This window comes from Equus asinus, chromosome 20 (genome assembly GCF_041296235.1).
Source record: "Equus asinus isolate D_3611 breed Donkey chromosome 20, EquAss-T2T_v2, whole genome shotgun sequence".
In the NCBI taxonomy this organism is placed as follows: Eukaryota; Metazoa; Chordata; class Mammalia; order Perissodactyla; family Equidae; genus Equus; species Equus asinus.
In genome coordinates this window covers 15,836,815-15,852,599 of record NC_091809.1, presented here as the reverse complement: position 1 = coordinate 15,852,599, position 15,785 = coordinate 15,836,815, and the positions used below count along the sequence as shown (strand labels likewise).

General features: G+C 57.3%; 1 protein-coding gene across 2 annotated transcripts in view; it reads left to right on the top strand.

Moving 5' to 3' along the window:
* Positions 1-15,785, top strand: part of MLLT1 (MLLT1 super elongation complex subunit) — a 58,325-nt gene that overhangs the window by 5,039 nt on the left and 37,501 nt on the right. For both annotated transcript variants that reach the window (XM_044753197.2, XM_044753199.2), the window contains exons 2-3: positions 4,543-4,723; positions 13,100-13,182. In XM_044753197.2, the coding sequence (XP_044609132.1) occupies positions 4,543-4,723; positions 13,100-13,182 (264 nt within the window). The remainder of the gene's footprint in view (positions 1-4,542; positions 4,724-13,099; positions 13,183-15,785) is intronic.

Here is a 15,785-nt window from a genome sequence, read left to right as displayed (position 1 = left end):
TGGGATGCAGGAAGGATCCGATGAAAGGGCTTTGAGGCAGGAGGAGCTGGTGGCCCCAGGCTGGCTCCTCCTCTTTGCCAGGTCATGGCCATGGGTCCATGCCCGAGGGGTCTGTCCTCTAGTGAAGAAGTGCCTGGGAAGCCGCCCTCCTGGGTCCCCTTGCCTGGCTTACAGGAGTCGGGATCCCAGCCCTTGGGTTCCACATGCCCTCTGCCAGTTGGCCAGGAGAGAGGGCAGTGCCCAGTTGAGGTCCTCTGCCCAAGCGTGACCATCCCCAGATGGCTCTCACAGCCCCTGAGGCTCCACGTTCATCTGCAGGTCTTTGGGAACATTTCCCATAAGTGAAACAGTTAACCCTTTCCGGGACAGGCCTGGAAGGTTCCCCTTGTTCTGGGCTTTTCTTGGGCCAGTGGGTGGCGCAGTGGCCCCCAAGATGCCAGGACATGGCAGGCACTGAGGCCCGGCCACTTCCAGCCTCCACTCTGGAGGTTCCACGAGCAGCTGGCGGGACTGGTGAGATGCGCCATTCCGAGGTGGTGGTGAGCTTCCCCCGACCAGCCCTGAGCCTCTACCCGGGCGCCCTTCCTGGAGAAAGAGGAACTGACTGGTTTCTGTTCTTGGTCTGGGGGACAGGGAGGAAGTCCAGGTGGAGAAGGCAGGAGACGGGAGCACCTTGGGGCTGGAATCGGCCTAGCCATGCTAATAAACCATCGAGACTCGACAAGTCCACGCAGTAGGCCAGCGCTCAGCTGCCTGCTTGCCTCCAGTTCAGTGTAGCTTGGACGTCTTACTGAATCAGTGATTTCTTTTTTCATATAGTGGCCCAGAGTCCGTGTAATCCTGCACCTTTATTTCCTAGAAGATTCCAGAATTCGAGGGCGTGCTCTTCTCCTGACCCTACCAGCATACACAGGGTGCGGAAGGCCGGGCATTGGCACCTTGAACTTGGGGGGCTGTCGGGGCTGAGCTGGTGCCAGCCCCCTGGGGCATAGATGCTGCCCGGGCAGAGCTGTGGGCACGGCCTGCCGGCTGCAAAGATTCCCCAGCGCCGCTTCGGAACCTTCCTGTTTACTTTGGCCTTCGGAGCGTTTTTTTGGCGCTTGCGTTTTCCCTCTCTCCGATGGCACTGTGGTGTTCCATTCTTTCACAATCACTGCTCTGCCGCTCCTGTGCCCTGGGTGGGACCCCCACATAATCAGACGTGCCGGGAAGGCAGCCGAGGTTGGACCTGCCGGATCCGTGAATAACAGACTCGGAGGAGGTGTCTCATTACGTAGGAGTTAACGCGAAAGAAGCGAAAGTCATCTGCAAAGTGTGTTACTGTTGTTACGATTCTACCCATTTGCTTTTCCACCTGTAACCCTCCCGGCGGTCCAGGGATTCGCTCCCGATTTCTCAGTGTGAAGACTGTAGGGAGAAAGAGTTTGTGACACACACAGAAGTGTGTATGGTGATTTGCAGCCCGTTCGGGATAATGTAAATATTGTTTGGCTCTGTTTATGCTGCTCGTCGTCCGTGAGCAACGCCCTGCACAGCGATGCTTGTGGTCAATGTGATCATTACTTGTTTATCCAGACCGTTCGTCCTCCCTCTCTAGCTTTTGGTGGGGTATTTCCTCTTGGATGTCCCAGTCCCCCGCCCCGCCATGGCTTCTCTTCGGCAGCATCCCAGTGACCTGGCTCGTGGAGTTATTTGAGTGTCCTCGTCTCTCCTCCTCCACTCTTTTCAGAGCTCTCCCGTTTCAGGCTAGACTTAAACTCTCTTTCCAGCCACTCCGTCTGGTCGCCTTCTCGCAGGCTTGTTTTTGCTGTTGATCTGTCCTTTTCTGCCTTCAGCGCAGCCTGGGGACGAATGGCTGGCGTACTTTTACTCAGATGCTGTTCCCTCGCATCCATCAGCCGCTTGCTATTGGCTGTCATTTCTGTTGTGTTGAATCTAAACGCTCCCTCCCAGTCGCTGCCCCTCCTCCCAGTGGGCCCGGCCCCCGCGAGGCCCTGCTCTTTTCCCGTGGAGCCCCCTCCACTGTCGTCTATGCCGAAGAAGTCCCTGTTTTTACAGCTGGCCTGCTCGGTACCCAGAGCCTCCTGTCAGCTCTTCCAGACGTCGGGACCACCCTGGCCTTATCTGCCACCTTGGCCCTTCTCTCTTGGAGAGCACTGCTCGGAGCTCGCTGAGCTAGGAAGGCTCTCGTTTAATGCATGCAGCGTTGTTGATGCCTCGTGTACTGTGGTTCCAAGATAGAGGCTCAAAGGACAAGCGAGGTGTGACCCCAGGAGATGGCAGCGGGCAGCCCAGCAGCCGAAGCGGGCCAGAGTGGGCACACGGAGTTGGTCCACAGACTGCTGTGGGACTCTGAGGGGCTGGTGGGTTCCAGCGTGGCAATCAGAGGGTGCTCTGGGGAAGGTAGCACTTGAGCCGGGCCCTAAGGGATGGGTGGAATTTCCATGAGCAGAGAAATGAGTGTAGGGCGCCCAGGCTGCAGGCCAGAGGGAGTGGAGGTGGACAGGGTGGACGCTCCGGGTGTGTTTTGGGATGGCTGGTGACCCGTTGAGCTGGAATGTGGTGTGTGCGTTTGCCGTGCTTCCTCAGTTCTGAGCCTGTAAGGCATGCCACCAGCTTAGTAGCAGCTTCGTGTGTGTGCGTACGTGTGTGTGTGTGTGTGTATGTGCTTTGGGTGGGCCCTCAGTACATGAAACTTCCATGTGCATTGCAGGGTACACTCCGACCTCAAAAGGGTTAAAAAGTGGAAAATGATGAGCATCTCAGATCAGACTTGAGGAAACACACAGGTGGGAGACGGAGGGAGGAGGCCGAGGAGACGGAGGGAGGAGGCCGAGGAGACCCGAGGAGACGGAGGGAGGAGGCCGAGGAGACCCGAGGAGATGGAGGGAGGAGGCCGAGGAGACCTGAGGAGACGGAGGGAGGAGGCCGAGGAGGGCCGAGGAGACGGAGGGAGGAGGCCGAGGAGACCTGAGGAGACGGAGGGAGGAGGCTGAGGAGACGGAGGGAGGAGGCCGAGGAGACCCGAGGAGATGGAGGGAGGAGGCCGAGGAGACGGAGGGAGGAGGCCGAGGAGACGGAGGGAGGAGGCCGAGGTGTTGGGCTTTCTTCTGAGGGAGTGGTGAACCATTGAAAGCTTTGAAACAAGGTGAGCGATAGGCTCCGTCTGTCCTGCTGTCAGGAGGGCGAAGAGGGAGAGAGGACACTGCTGGTGGGGTCTCGACGGGATCTGGGAATGTCAGAGCAGAGGCAGGCACAGGAGGCACTGGCCATGGGGTGCACGGGGTGGGAAGGGGGTGGGAATGCAGAGCGGGAGGCTTCTGGGCTGGGGCCCGGGAGCCTGGTTGGCTGGAGGGAGGGCCAGCTGACGGAGCCCAGCGTGGGAGCTTCGTTTGGGAAGTGTGGGGTTGCCGCCTCTGCCTGGCCTGCTCCTGGTTATCGGAGCACTTGGGACCAAGTGTCCGCGTGGCCTCTGCTGCCTCGTAACGTTCTTGCACTGGATACTAGGTGTCAGTCTGTGTCCACGAGGAGTCGGGGGGGATGGGACGGACCAGAGTGGGTGTTTGCAGTAGCTTCCTCGTGAGAGGTGCTGGCCCACCCGGGTGTAGCGAGTGCTTTGAAGGTCTGTGGCTTTGTGTGCAGTGGAGTGGAGCCTGTACGAGCTGCCTTATGCTCCAGGGCAGGCAGAGCATCAGACACGTTTCAAAGAGGGGAACCTGGCAGCCGAGGCTGCAGGTCCGCCTGGGACCTGGCCCCAGGGGGCTTCTTGCCCCTCCATTCTCGCTGTGAGCCACTGTTCTGCTTTTGGTGCCAAGTGGATGCAAGGGCTCTGGACCCCAAGGGTCTCTGTTCTCCAGGAGGCACCCTGGAGGGCGGAGGAGGACGAAAATGCTTTACTAAGAAACTTGGGGGGCTTGACCAGGGAGGCACGATGGCAGAGGGGCCAAGGGAGCAGGTCCTGGGGGACACACCCCTGGGCTTGAATCCGGGCCGCCCCCTGCCAGCTGAGCCACCTCACATGTGCCTCTGCCCAGCTCACTCTACAGGTGGGGTTCCTCACCTGCAGATGAGGTAATTGCACTCCGGGCCGCATGATGAGTTCCGACAGTGAAAAATCTGAGACTGCAGACGATGTGATGAAGAGTGACAGGCATCGGGGGGACACAGAACTGTGTTCAGATTGGGTGGTCAGGGAAGGCTTCCCTGGGGAGGCAACAGCTGAGCCACTGAGACCTCAGTGACTGGAAGGAGCCAGCCATGGGAAGGCCTAGAGGAAGAGTCTCCAGGGCAGAGGGGGCAGCAGGTGCCAGGGTCCTGAGGCAGGAATGAACTGGGCATTTGTTGGAGGAATAGCAGCGAGGCCGTGCGCCGGCATGGAGAGGATGAGAGGGAGGACGGGGAGGGGTCACTGGCTCGGAAGCCTGGGGGCACTGCTCGGGGTCTTTTCATTTCCTGTGGCCCTTGTAGGTGACGGGGTGGGACAGCTTGCAGTCCCCTGCTCTGGGCGTCGCACTGATCCTGTGCTCGCCTTTCTCCCGCCAGTGCACTGTCCAGGTCAAGTTAGAGCTGGGACACCGCGCCCAACTGCGCAAGAAGCCCACCACGGAGGGGTTCACGCACGACTGGATGGTGTTTGTCCGCGGCCCCGAGCAATGTGAGATCCAGCACTTCGTGGAGAAGGTGGTCTTCCGGCTGCATGACAGCTTCCCCAAGCCCAAGCGCGGTGAGTGCCCCAGCCCCAGCCGGTCACCCCCCTCCCCTCCCCAGGGAGAGCAGGGCCCACGCCGTGAGCTCCCGGCTCGGGCCCTCCGCACGCTGCTGAGAAGCCACCCAGCTGGGATGCGGCCCTCCTCTGACCCTAACACGGGCCCCCTCCCTCCTTTCTGCTTCTCCTTCGGCCATTGACTTAATCCTACGAAAAACCCAAAGCAGGTGGTGACCGTGTCTTGTGTCATCACCCAGACTCGGGCTCTGAGGAGTGTCCAGAGAGTGGAGTCAGTGGTAGTGGTGGGAAGGGCCACGGGTGCCCGCCTGGTAAGAGATCGGAGGTGGCTTCCTGGACCCACGCTCGTGAGAGGCCATCTGAAGAAGTCATGGTGTTTGGGGCAGAAGGCATGAGAGGGGGCCACCCTGGTGGTGCAGCAGTTAAGTTCACATGTCCTGCTTCAGCTGCCCTGGGTTCGCCGGTTCGGATCCCGGCTGCGGACATGGCACTGCTTGGCACGCCATGCTATGGTAGGCGTCCCACATATAAAGCAGAGGAAGATGGGCACGGGTGTTAGCTCAGGGCCAGTCTTCCTCAGCAAAAAGAGGAGGATTGGGAGCAGATGTTAGCTCAGGGCTAATCTTCCTCCAAAAAAAAAAGCATGAGAGGTGCTCCTTGTTAAGCATGAGGGCCTCATTCACGCCTCCCACTAAGATTGGGGGCCCGGGGGCCTGGCAGCCTGATGGCTGAGATGGGAACTCTCATAGCTCAGGGGATCAGAGAACACTTCCTGGGGAATTTGACGGGGAATTTGGGAACAAAGTTGGTGGCCGTCCTGTGAGCTCTGGGGACCGAGGCTGAGTGTGTTTGCTGGCTACTGAGTCCCCACCGTTGGGGGCAGGCGAGCCCCTGCCCGGCTGCTGACCCCTCGGCTTGCAGGCCAGTGGGTCAGGGCCCTGGGGGGGGACCCCTGAGCCAGCGTGGATGGTCTCACACTGAAGCAGGAGCAGCAAGTGGCCTGGGGGCCTGGGCCAGCAAGTGGCTCACAGTCGAGTGGGGAAATGACACATGTTCCCGAAGCAGAAACTTCTGGTTCAGAAGGGACGTCAACTCGAGATTCCTGGTGGCCTGGTAGCCGTTTCTTTCTCTTCTGGGGCCTTCCCTCAGCGTTCAGCTACCCCTTTCCCTCACTTCTCTTCTGAGCCTTCCCGTTCTCCCCTCTTCCTTCCTTCCGCTCCGAGCCTCGTGGAGGAGAGTGGATACAGTGCTGACGTGGGCACATGGCTTTCAGGCTCCCGCTGAGCTTTAAAGCAGGGGTCCGCACCCTGGGGCCCGGGCTGGGTGGGCGCTGCCTGTTTATATTGGCTCTCAGCCACGCCCATTCATCCAGGCGTCGTCTGTGGTCCCCTTCGTGCTGACGGCCAAGTAAAAGCTGTGGCTGGCTGCCTCCCTCGCCCGTTTGCTCAGGCAGCCTCCCCTCCAGGTCCTCCTTCGCCGTCTCCCTCACCCGCCCTCTCCCCTTTTCTCCAGAATGGGTCCAGGATGGTGATTTCCAGCCGCCTTTAGACTGTTAATTTCCTCTTCATCCGCCACCGGGTCAGTGACCAAGCGGCTAGAAGAAACATTAATAGTGGCCGTATTTATCGCTCGCTCTGTGCCGTGGGCTCTGCTCGTGACAGCAGGGTGCTTGTCGCAAAGCCTGTGTGCAGCCTGTGCACAGACGGCCGCTGCTTCAAATGTATCCAGTAGTGAGTGCCCTGTTCACTGTTTGTCCTCAGTACAAATGGGTCAGGTTCAAGAGGAGCGAATTTCTTACCAGACTCCAGCCTCTGAAATGATAGCTTATGTACTTAGAAAGTATCTCTTTTTTATTGTTTCCTTTTTTCTGTGTGAGGAAGATTGGCCCTGAGCTAACATCTGTTGCCAATCTTCCTCTATTTTATGTGCGATGCCGCCACAGCGTGTCTTGATGAGCAGTGCTAGGTCCGTGTCCGGGATTCAAACCTGCAAACCCTGAGCCGCTGAAGCGGAGCACGCGAACTTAATCTCTACACCACCGGGCCGGCCCCAGAAAGTATCTTTTAAATAAAACACATAACAAACGGAGCAGAAGTGTGCAAGGTGGGAAATTGGCATTTCCCGTCCCATCGCAGCCCTACCTCTCCAAACTCCAGGGCAGCCTTCTGGTGCTTTCTGGATGGTGTCCTTCCTTAACACCTTAAATTAATAGAAGCTAATTTGCTTCTTAGTTCTTGATTTTTCAAGTAAAAAAAGCGTTTATTAACTTCCGGGCGTGAAAGTTAGGCTTTTCCGTAAGCTCCGACACCTTTTGTCCACCACCGCCTCTAAGTGTCTCAGGGTCCAGGGACTCATTTTGCTGCAATTGTCTTTGTGACTTTGCATAATGAGCGAACCTGCTTACCTTCGGGACCCTCCGCAGAAGCCGGGTCTAAATCGAAGTTTCTTTGCTCAGAGCACCTACTCAGCCACATGCTTCTGAGCCGTCTTTCTGTTTTGCTCTTCTCAGCACCGTGTTGACGTATTATATGTTTCATTAATCATGTCCATCTTGCCCCGTCCCCCGGGTGGGAGCTTTGTGTCTGCTCTGTTGTGCTGCTCTCTCCCCCGAGCCGAAAGGAGGCAGAAGGCTCTTACTAAATGTTTGTTGAGCGCATGGGTGGGTTCTTCAGCCGGGTCAGCTTTGGTCCATGTCTTCTGACTTTCCGCTCAGAAAGAGAAGGTAGTGTGCCCCCTTATCTTTCCTTGAACCTTACACCTCTCCTTTCGGGAGCTACACTTGACATTGTTGAGGTTGTTGAACAGGAGCCAAGCCTTCTGCTCGCGGCTCGGAGACTGAGTGTGAAAGTTCGAGACCAGCAAACAGCGTCGACTTTCCTGACTCTGTTCACTGTCAGGCTGGTCGGGATGCCAGGATTTCCCACATCCTCCCTTTGAACTCTGGGCCCCCCGGGAGGCCGCTCAAGGTCATGTCAAAATGAGATGGGTTCTTTTTTTGTCCTTCTAGGTTAAAATGTGGCCCTCTTTCCTTTGCGTCGCGTTTGGGCCGTGGCTTTATGAATACGCTCTGCTGTTGCTTTTGCCCCTCATCCTGTGTCTTTGTCGTCTAAAGTGCTTCACCTGTTTCGCGTCCTCCCACTCATCTCGTTTGTCGGTGGCGTGTTTTCGCCGGGATGTTTCCTCTGGCTCTCTCCATCTTCCTTCTCTAATCAGGACTGGCTCCTCGCCAGGCCACCTCTTTAGCCATTGCCCCGGGACTTTCCTGTACGCTTCTCCTGGGGAGTTTATTTATTACCCTGTGTTTTGGTTTATTTTCTTGTTTTACTGGAGTAATTTCTCAAGTAATGTCCCAAGAGATTAATTACTTAGCAGATTCCTAGAAAGGTGTGTGGGAAATAAACTCTTTGACACCTAGTATATTTGAAAGGGCTGTTACTCTGTTCTCACACTTGAATGAGTTTGGTTGGATATAATATTCTGGTTTGAGAATGACCATCACTTAGAGTTGGGTTTTTTGTTTTTTGGTTTCTTTTGGTGAGGAAGATTGTAACATGTGTTGCCAGTCTTCCTCTTTTCACTTGAGGAAGATTGTCGCTGAGCTAATATTGGTGCCAGTCGTCTTATTTTATTTGTGGGACGCCACCACAGCCTTGTTAGATGAGTGGTGTGTAGGTCCACGCCCGGGATCCAAACCTGCAAACCCTGGGCTGCCAAAGTGGAGCGCCCGAGCTTAGTCACTACGCCACTGGGCTGGCCCCCGACTTAGGAGTTTTGACAGTATCGCTTTGACGTCTTCTGAGAAGTCTGATGCCAGCAGGTTCTCATGCTATTGCAGATGACCTGTTTCTTTTCCCTCAAGAAGCATTTAGGGCTTCTTTATGACATTGTGTCTGGGGTTTTCTTTGTTTGTTCACCGTGTTGGACATTTGGTGTCCTTCATTTTCGCTCTGGAAAGTTTTCTTCTGTTTCTTTGACAGTTTCTTTCTGTCCATTTATTTTCTCCTGCTGGGGTGCTCACTACTTAACTTCCCTACGTCTGAATCTTTTCGTCTGTAAAATGGGAACAACTGGCTGTGCCTCGTGAGGTGGTTGTCAGGATTAAATGAGTTCATGCGTGTGCGCCGCTGAGAGTCGTGGCTGGCACGCAGTAGGTGCTTTGTGAGTATCAGCTGCTGTTAGCCGTTCTTCATCTGCTGAATTGTGTCTCCGGATCTCACCCTTTACAAAAAGAGTCTTTTTGCTCTGCCTGCTGGGAGATTTCCTTGACTTTATTTTCCTCGACATTGTGTTATAAAACTGTAAGAGCCGTGTTTGCAATATCTAGGAGCCGTTTCTTACCTCCAATTTTCTTTTTTTAAAGTATCTTGTTTTTACTTGTTGGGCGTCTCTCGGATCTGAGGACATTAGCTCTAGGTTTTTGGGGTTTTTTGCTGTTTCCCGAGTTCTCTTGTGGCCACCAAATTGCTCCTGTCTCCTTGGGCTCTTTGCTGCAGGTGGAATCTTCCTGAGCGCTCCATTTAGGGCAGGGCGGGTCCCGTTGACCAGTGGGCTTCTGGTCAGGAGCCAGGCCCCCAGGGTCCTGAGCGAGCAGGGCTTTGCTCTGGGCTTCACTTTTGTACCGTGAGCTGTAACGTCCTCCGGACGGTTGACTCTGCTCTCAAGACGTGGAACCATCTGGATTTCCCCAGGGGGAATTTGCCTGCCCGAGCCTGGGTCGGGGTAGATGGCGGGGCATCCCTGGGGCTGTGGCTCTGAGTAGAGCCTCTCCATGTGGCTTTTTTAATTGCTGCTGTACTGGGCTAGAAGTCACACATGATAAACTTCCCCCTTGTAGTGTGTACGATTCAATGATTTCAGCGTGTTCCTGAAGTTGTGCAGCCGTCACCACTGGCTCCAGAGCATGTTCCTCACCCCAGGAAGAGACCCCTTGCCCGCCCTCGGCAGCCTCTTCCCCCCCCCCCCAACTTGGAGCCCGTGGAGGCGCCGCCCAGGCCTCTCGGGGTTCCGCACCAGCGGGCTCTCGCCTGCCCCACAGCGCCCCATGGCATGTTCTGGGCTGTACCTTCTTCTTCCTGTCTCGTTGCCGAGTATGCTCTCATCCACTTTCTGCCTTCTAGAAATTTCTCGACTGCTCACATCATCTCTGTCCCTCTTCACCCCACTGGCTTTATTTCGTGTCATCTTTGTCTCACTTTGGTGGCCGTGGCTCTCAGGTGGGACAGCAGGCGAGTGCAGCTCTGTGTTGGTCCGGAAGCCCATATTCCACGGCCCCTCCTCTGTGTCTCTGAGGGGATGGCCATTCTTCAGCCTTGGAGGGCCTGTCGTGTTTGGAGGGAGGTTGAGAAGCATAGGACAGCGTCCCTTCCCTGGAGGGCTTTGTAGTCTGCTAGGGACGTCGAGATCAGATGTGACGTGTGTATTGGAAGGAATACTGCCCTCAGCGGAAGTAGGAGACCTGGAGGTCAGAGGGCAGGGGGAACCAGGTCTGTCCCTGCCAGGAGGTGGACCCTAAGGGCTGACGGCCTTCAGCCTGGGGGCGGGTGGGGAGGAGGTGGGCGTGGGCCCAGTGTGCAGCAAGTCCCCAGGCCCCTCGCGGGCCTGGACCACTCACACCACCCTCCTGGGTCGGGGGATTGTGTAGCGAGGTCAGGCCCCATCCCCGCCTGCTCGTCTCCCACTTTCCATCCTGGAGTCATGAGTTCAGTACTCGAGGGCCCGCGGTTCCGGCCCTGGGCTGACCCTGGGCGCAACGGACAGACAACACAGCGCCCAGTCGGTATGGGCGAGCAAAGCACCAGGCGGGCGGCTCTCGTGCGGACCCCCTAAGAGACCCCACTTCCCTCTCAGTCTGCTCAGACGGTCCAGAGACTTGCAGAGAGGCGGCCGTGACCTGCCTCTCTGTCCAGGTTACTTCCTGTCCTGGACCAGCGCCTCACTTGGGTGGAGGACCCACCGGAGGCGTGCGGCCCGCTCAGCAGTATTTGACAGATGTTTCTTGAATGCTTTCGGAAGGTCTGGCCCTGGTTCCATCCCTGTGGATGTAACGCTGAGTGAGCCGGCACTTGTAGGCCAGAGGTGGGGACTGAGAAAAGTGGACAGAGCAAGCACAGAGGCCTGTGTTCGAGTGACACAGGACACATGACCTGGAAATGGGGTGGCTGCTCAGAGAAGGGGTCCTGGAGGAGGGGATCTGTGATCTCAGAGGATCAGTGTGGCTGGATCCTAGGACTCAAGGCCAGGCTGGTGAGAGATGAGGCTGGAGGTGCTGAAGAGCCTGGCAGGCCCCCTCGAGGGGTCAGACTTGGCCCTGAGGGCAGTGGGTAGCCACCAGGGGACAGATTTGTGATTTAGGATGATCCTTCCAGCTGCCTGTGCGGAGGATGCTCAGGAACGAGCGTGAGGCAGGACGGCCAGTGAGGTGCCGGGCAGTAACCCACGTGAGAGGTGGCGCGTGGGCTGGAGCAGAGACACAGGATGCCGGGGTGGTGGGGCGCGCTCAGAGTCTTCTCTAGGCGGGCCTGATAGCGCTTGCTGCGGGGAGCTGTGGGAGAGGGAGGCGTGTGCGTGACCTCAGGCCTTGAGTGAGTGGCGGATAGCCTGGGTCCTGAGCTGCGGGACGCTGGGGAGGTGCAGATTTAGGAGGGGATGAGGAGGTGCTTTGGGATGGGCGGCATCTGATGTTCCCATCCAGCACCCATGGGACGATGGCCTAGGAGCAGGAAGAGACTGGCTGGAATAGAGATTTTGGGCTGGGGTCACCCAGGACAGCATCCCCAGGTTACCTGGGTCAACCACCTATTGACCTGGCCCGTTGTCCCATGGGAGAGCTGCTCCTTACTTGCAGGTGATGCCACTGACTGAGGGTGATGCCACCCCCGAGAGTAGGCTACGAGGGACAAGAGGTGTCCCCTACTTGGCCTGTGTCAACATCCTGCACCTGGCACTGTGATGGTGGAGTGAAGGAATGAATGAAGGAACGCAGTCACTGCTGCGCTTGGTGGCAATAAGGATTCATGTGCAGGTCCTGATGGCAGGTGACAGTGTTGAGAGGCTGCTCAACAGAGGCAGCCGGGGCCACTGCTGATCTCCAGGAGGCTGTGCTGTCGTGGGTCCTGTGGCCGTTTGAGGAGTGCCTTTCCCCCGCCCTGGGGGGGCAGGCAGTCAGTTGAGCAGGCCTCGCCCCCCAGCTGCGTGCATGGTCCTGCTCGCCGCAGCTTTGCCTCCAGAGGGGTGCAGGCTGGAACCGTAGGTACACACTGAGAGCACTGTGGGGCTCTGGCGGCCGGGCTGCTCCCCTGCTGCCTGCGGTCCGAGGACTGGGGGCCGGTGCAAGGCTGCCCAGCCAGCCCGAGGGGCCCTCGGTATCCCACACCCCCCTGCTTGCCAGCCTTGTTTGGACGGTATCTGAGATCCGGGAGATATGTGAGATACATGATACTCGACGAGATAGTTGAGAGCTGAAGTTTTTTTTTTTTTTTTTTAAGAAAACTCTTGTAGTGTTTTAATTTAAAAAAGTCATGTTTCATTATGTTCCATGCGCTGTTTTCTGGCAATTTCTGGCCCACTTAAGGTTTACCTTACAGTCCAGACACACGTGCACGAAGGGCTTAGGCAGTGCAGGGTGTGTGTTCTGTCTCCCAACAGTCGTTGCCTCCTGGGAGGGAGGGTGGAGGACGGGAATCCGATGGGTAGTGTTCTGACTTTTTTCTTAGAAGCGGGAGAAGAATGTTGCATGTTACTTGCACAGTGACAGCGTAAGTGTCAAAACATTGTCGGTTCCTTCTGGAGGGCGAGCTTGCGAGAGTTTATTTTACCTATACTTTGCTGTTCTTCTGGGTTTCAATTTTTCATTGTTGTTTCAATCTCTGGGGTAAACGAGTCGGTTAGGCTTTTGTCATGCACTAAAATGGAACCCGGAGGGAGTCGCAGGCTGGGACAGGACCGCCTCCATCTCCCGGCATCACGTCCTGTGTCTGAGAGAGCGGTGGAAGGAGGTGGATGCTGTGGAGGGCACTGCCCTGCCTGGGCGACTGGCCCCCCGGGTGTCCCCTTGCCCCAGTCACACTCACATGCCCTGAGTCGGTTGCCCGTGCGCGGCTGTGGCTGGCTCGGCTGCTCTCCTGAGCTCGTCTCCGGCCCCCTCTGCTCTCCATCTGGGGTGTGACCAGCTCACCTTTCTCCTCTGCCCTTCTTGTTCCGGTGCCCCCTTTGGCGGGGGATTTGGTGCTCCTGGGGGCGCCGGCCTTCTGAGAATCCTCAGTCCAGCGGGCCTCTGAAGCACAGAGAAGAGGCAGGGAGGGTGGTTCGCTGTTGCTGCTGGCGGCGGGGCCTTTGAACAGGCGGGGAGCTGACCATGCGTTTTCCCTTCCTTTTTAGTGTGCAAGGAGCCCCCCTACAAGGTGGAGGAGTCGGGTTACGCTGGCTTCATCATGCCCATCGAGGTGTACTTCAAAAACAAGGTAGGATCCTGGAGAGGTGGCCGAGGGATGCACACTTCACACACAGGAAGTCAGACCAGCGAGGGGCGGCCGCCAGGACGTTGGGATCTCGGAGGCAGAGGCATCCATGTTAGAGCGCGGGTGGGCGAAGCAGTGTGTCCATCTCCCCCTGGAAGGCGGGGCTGGCGACCCGGGCTTGCTCTGATGGCAGGCAGGAGGGCTTCCTGGGAGCTCCCGGGCCACTTCCCGTGCAGCCGCCCTGAAAACGTGCCTGGTCCCCTGAGTCAGCAGCGACCTGCCATGACAGGCCAGGTTCCGTGGATGGTCCTGGAGGGTTGGTCACCGGGCCTGAGTAGTGGCAAAGATCCGGAAATTGCCTAAATGTCCACCAGGATGTGACTGGGGCTAAATTTATGGAGCATCTTCTGAACAGAATCTTTGGTAACCTGGGGCCGGGGGAAGTGTTTTTAGTATTGTCAAATGAAAATAGCAAGTTATCTGTATGTTATTTATAGAAAAAAGGAATTGTATACATCAGAAATGGTAGCGAGGGTAATCTGAGTGGTGGCATCACAGGGGCTTTTGTTTCATTTTCCGCCACGCGTATTTCCTACACATTTATAGCAGAAGGAATACGCGTGTCGTCTTAGTCCGTTCGGGCGGCTATAACAAAATACCGCAGACATGGCGGCTTGTAAACGACGCACGTTTCTGGCTTCCAGGTCTTAGAGGCCCGGAGTCTGAGATCAAGGTGCCAGCACGGTAACATGAGGGCCCTCTTCGGGGTCACAAACTTCTCACTGTGTCCCCATGTGGTGGAAGAGTTGAGGGATCCATGGGGTCTCTTTTTAGAGAAGCGCTGACGCCATCATGAGGGCTCCGTTCCCGTGACCTGATCTCCTCCCAAGGCCCCGGCTATTAACACCATCACATTGGGGGGTGGGAGTCTACGTGAATTTTAGGGGGACACATTCAGACCATAGCTTTTTTTTTTTCCCCAAAGCCCAATAATTAAAATTTAAAAATTCCCTTCCTGGCGGCCTGCCTCTGCTTCTGCTCACAGGCGCCACCAAGAGGCCAGCATGACCTTGCCTGGCTCAGAGGTGGCCTGGCCGAGGCACCAGTGCCGCTACACTGGCTGCAGGCCCAGCTCTGCCATCTTTCAGGGACGAGGCCTCCCTGGGACGCCCACGGATGCCACTGCTCACTTGACAGTCTCTTATTTATACCGGGTTGTTCTGTAAACCACCTGGCGTCCAGGGCCTCTGGGGATGGGGCTCAGGTGTGCTGCCCCGCTGGGAGCCCGGTGACATTTTAGCAGGCGCGACTCAGCGGGATTTTGCTGTGGGGCCTCTCGGGCCCAGTTCACAGAAGCCTGGGTGATCCCGAGGCTTTTGTAGACTCGAGGCCGGAGAGGCCTGGGGACCGGCCCCGTCGAGAGAAGAGCAGGCTGTCTGCGCGGGCAGGAGCCCCGTGTCTCTTCGGCAGGCGCCTGGGGGAAACGTCGGGAGCGTGGGGAAGCGGGGCACGGACTGTGAAGGCAGGGGCAGCGGTGCTGGGCAAGTCCCGGGGCGGGTGTGGGAGGCTGTGGACACAGCATGGTGACAGCAGCCCCGCCCCCTGGGTGATGGGGAGACCACGTGAGTCCCCCTGTAGAAAGCTCTCCGCAGCGTGTGCGGACAACGGGGGCCTGTCCTCAGAGCCCCAGCGTGTTCTCTCGCTCAGGACGAGAGCTGGGGTCTCTCCTGTGCCCTGCATCCTGTGACTGGAATCCTCTCTTCTGGTAGCGATTTTGCCCTCCGAGCTGTCGAGGGCCGCCCTGCACTGAGGGCACCTGGGAGGCGAGGCCCAGCACAGGGAGCCTGGGGCGCGAGTCAGGTCATAGGTCCTGCAGGGCGGCGTGTGGCACGGTGCCAGGTGCTCTGCTAGCAGGTGCTGGTTAGCCTCCGGGCAAGCCACAGAGGAAGGCGATCCCCAGTCTGGGATGAAGGAGCTCGGGGTACCCAGTCACGTGGTCCAGGTGATGGGCAGAGCTGGGATTCGAACCAGCAGAGCATGTGGTCGTGTGTGCACACCCATTGCTTAAGTCCCCGAGGCAGACGTGACCTGGAATGACAGCCGTCACAAAGTCTGGTTTCTCCTTACATTCGGGCAACAGGCACAGTATTATTTTATGTATTGTGTTGTGCAAATATTGTCTAAAGGTGGGTCCCTGCTTTAGAAGTTTTGTAAAGATCAGACTAGTTGTGGAAAAGCGAAAACGAAAAAAGGTGCTTTTGCAAAAGCAGCTTCCGCAGTTGGAATCCTGGTTGGAACAGGGTCACTGTGAGTGACCTGGTAATCTTCTCCCCTCCCGGGGGCAAGGGTTGCATTCGCAGCTAAGGGAAGTTGGGCTCGCAGACGTAAGCAGGGGGCAGTGACTGGACAGGTTGCTGCTCTGGGCCTCAGTTTCTCTGGCCCTGAGCTGGGCTTCCTCACCGCATCTGTTCCTCGGGGCTGTGGAGAAGGTTCAGAGGGAGGCAGATGGCAGGTCCCCCGGCCCAGTCCCCAGCACGTCCAGCCCTTCAGCAGCATGTGTGGCCTCTTCCCCGTTGACCCGGTGAAAGGCCGCGTGGAGGAGGCGG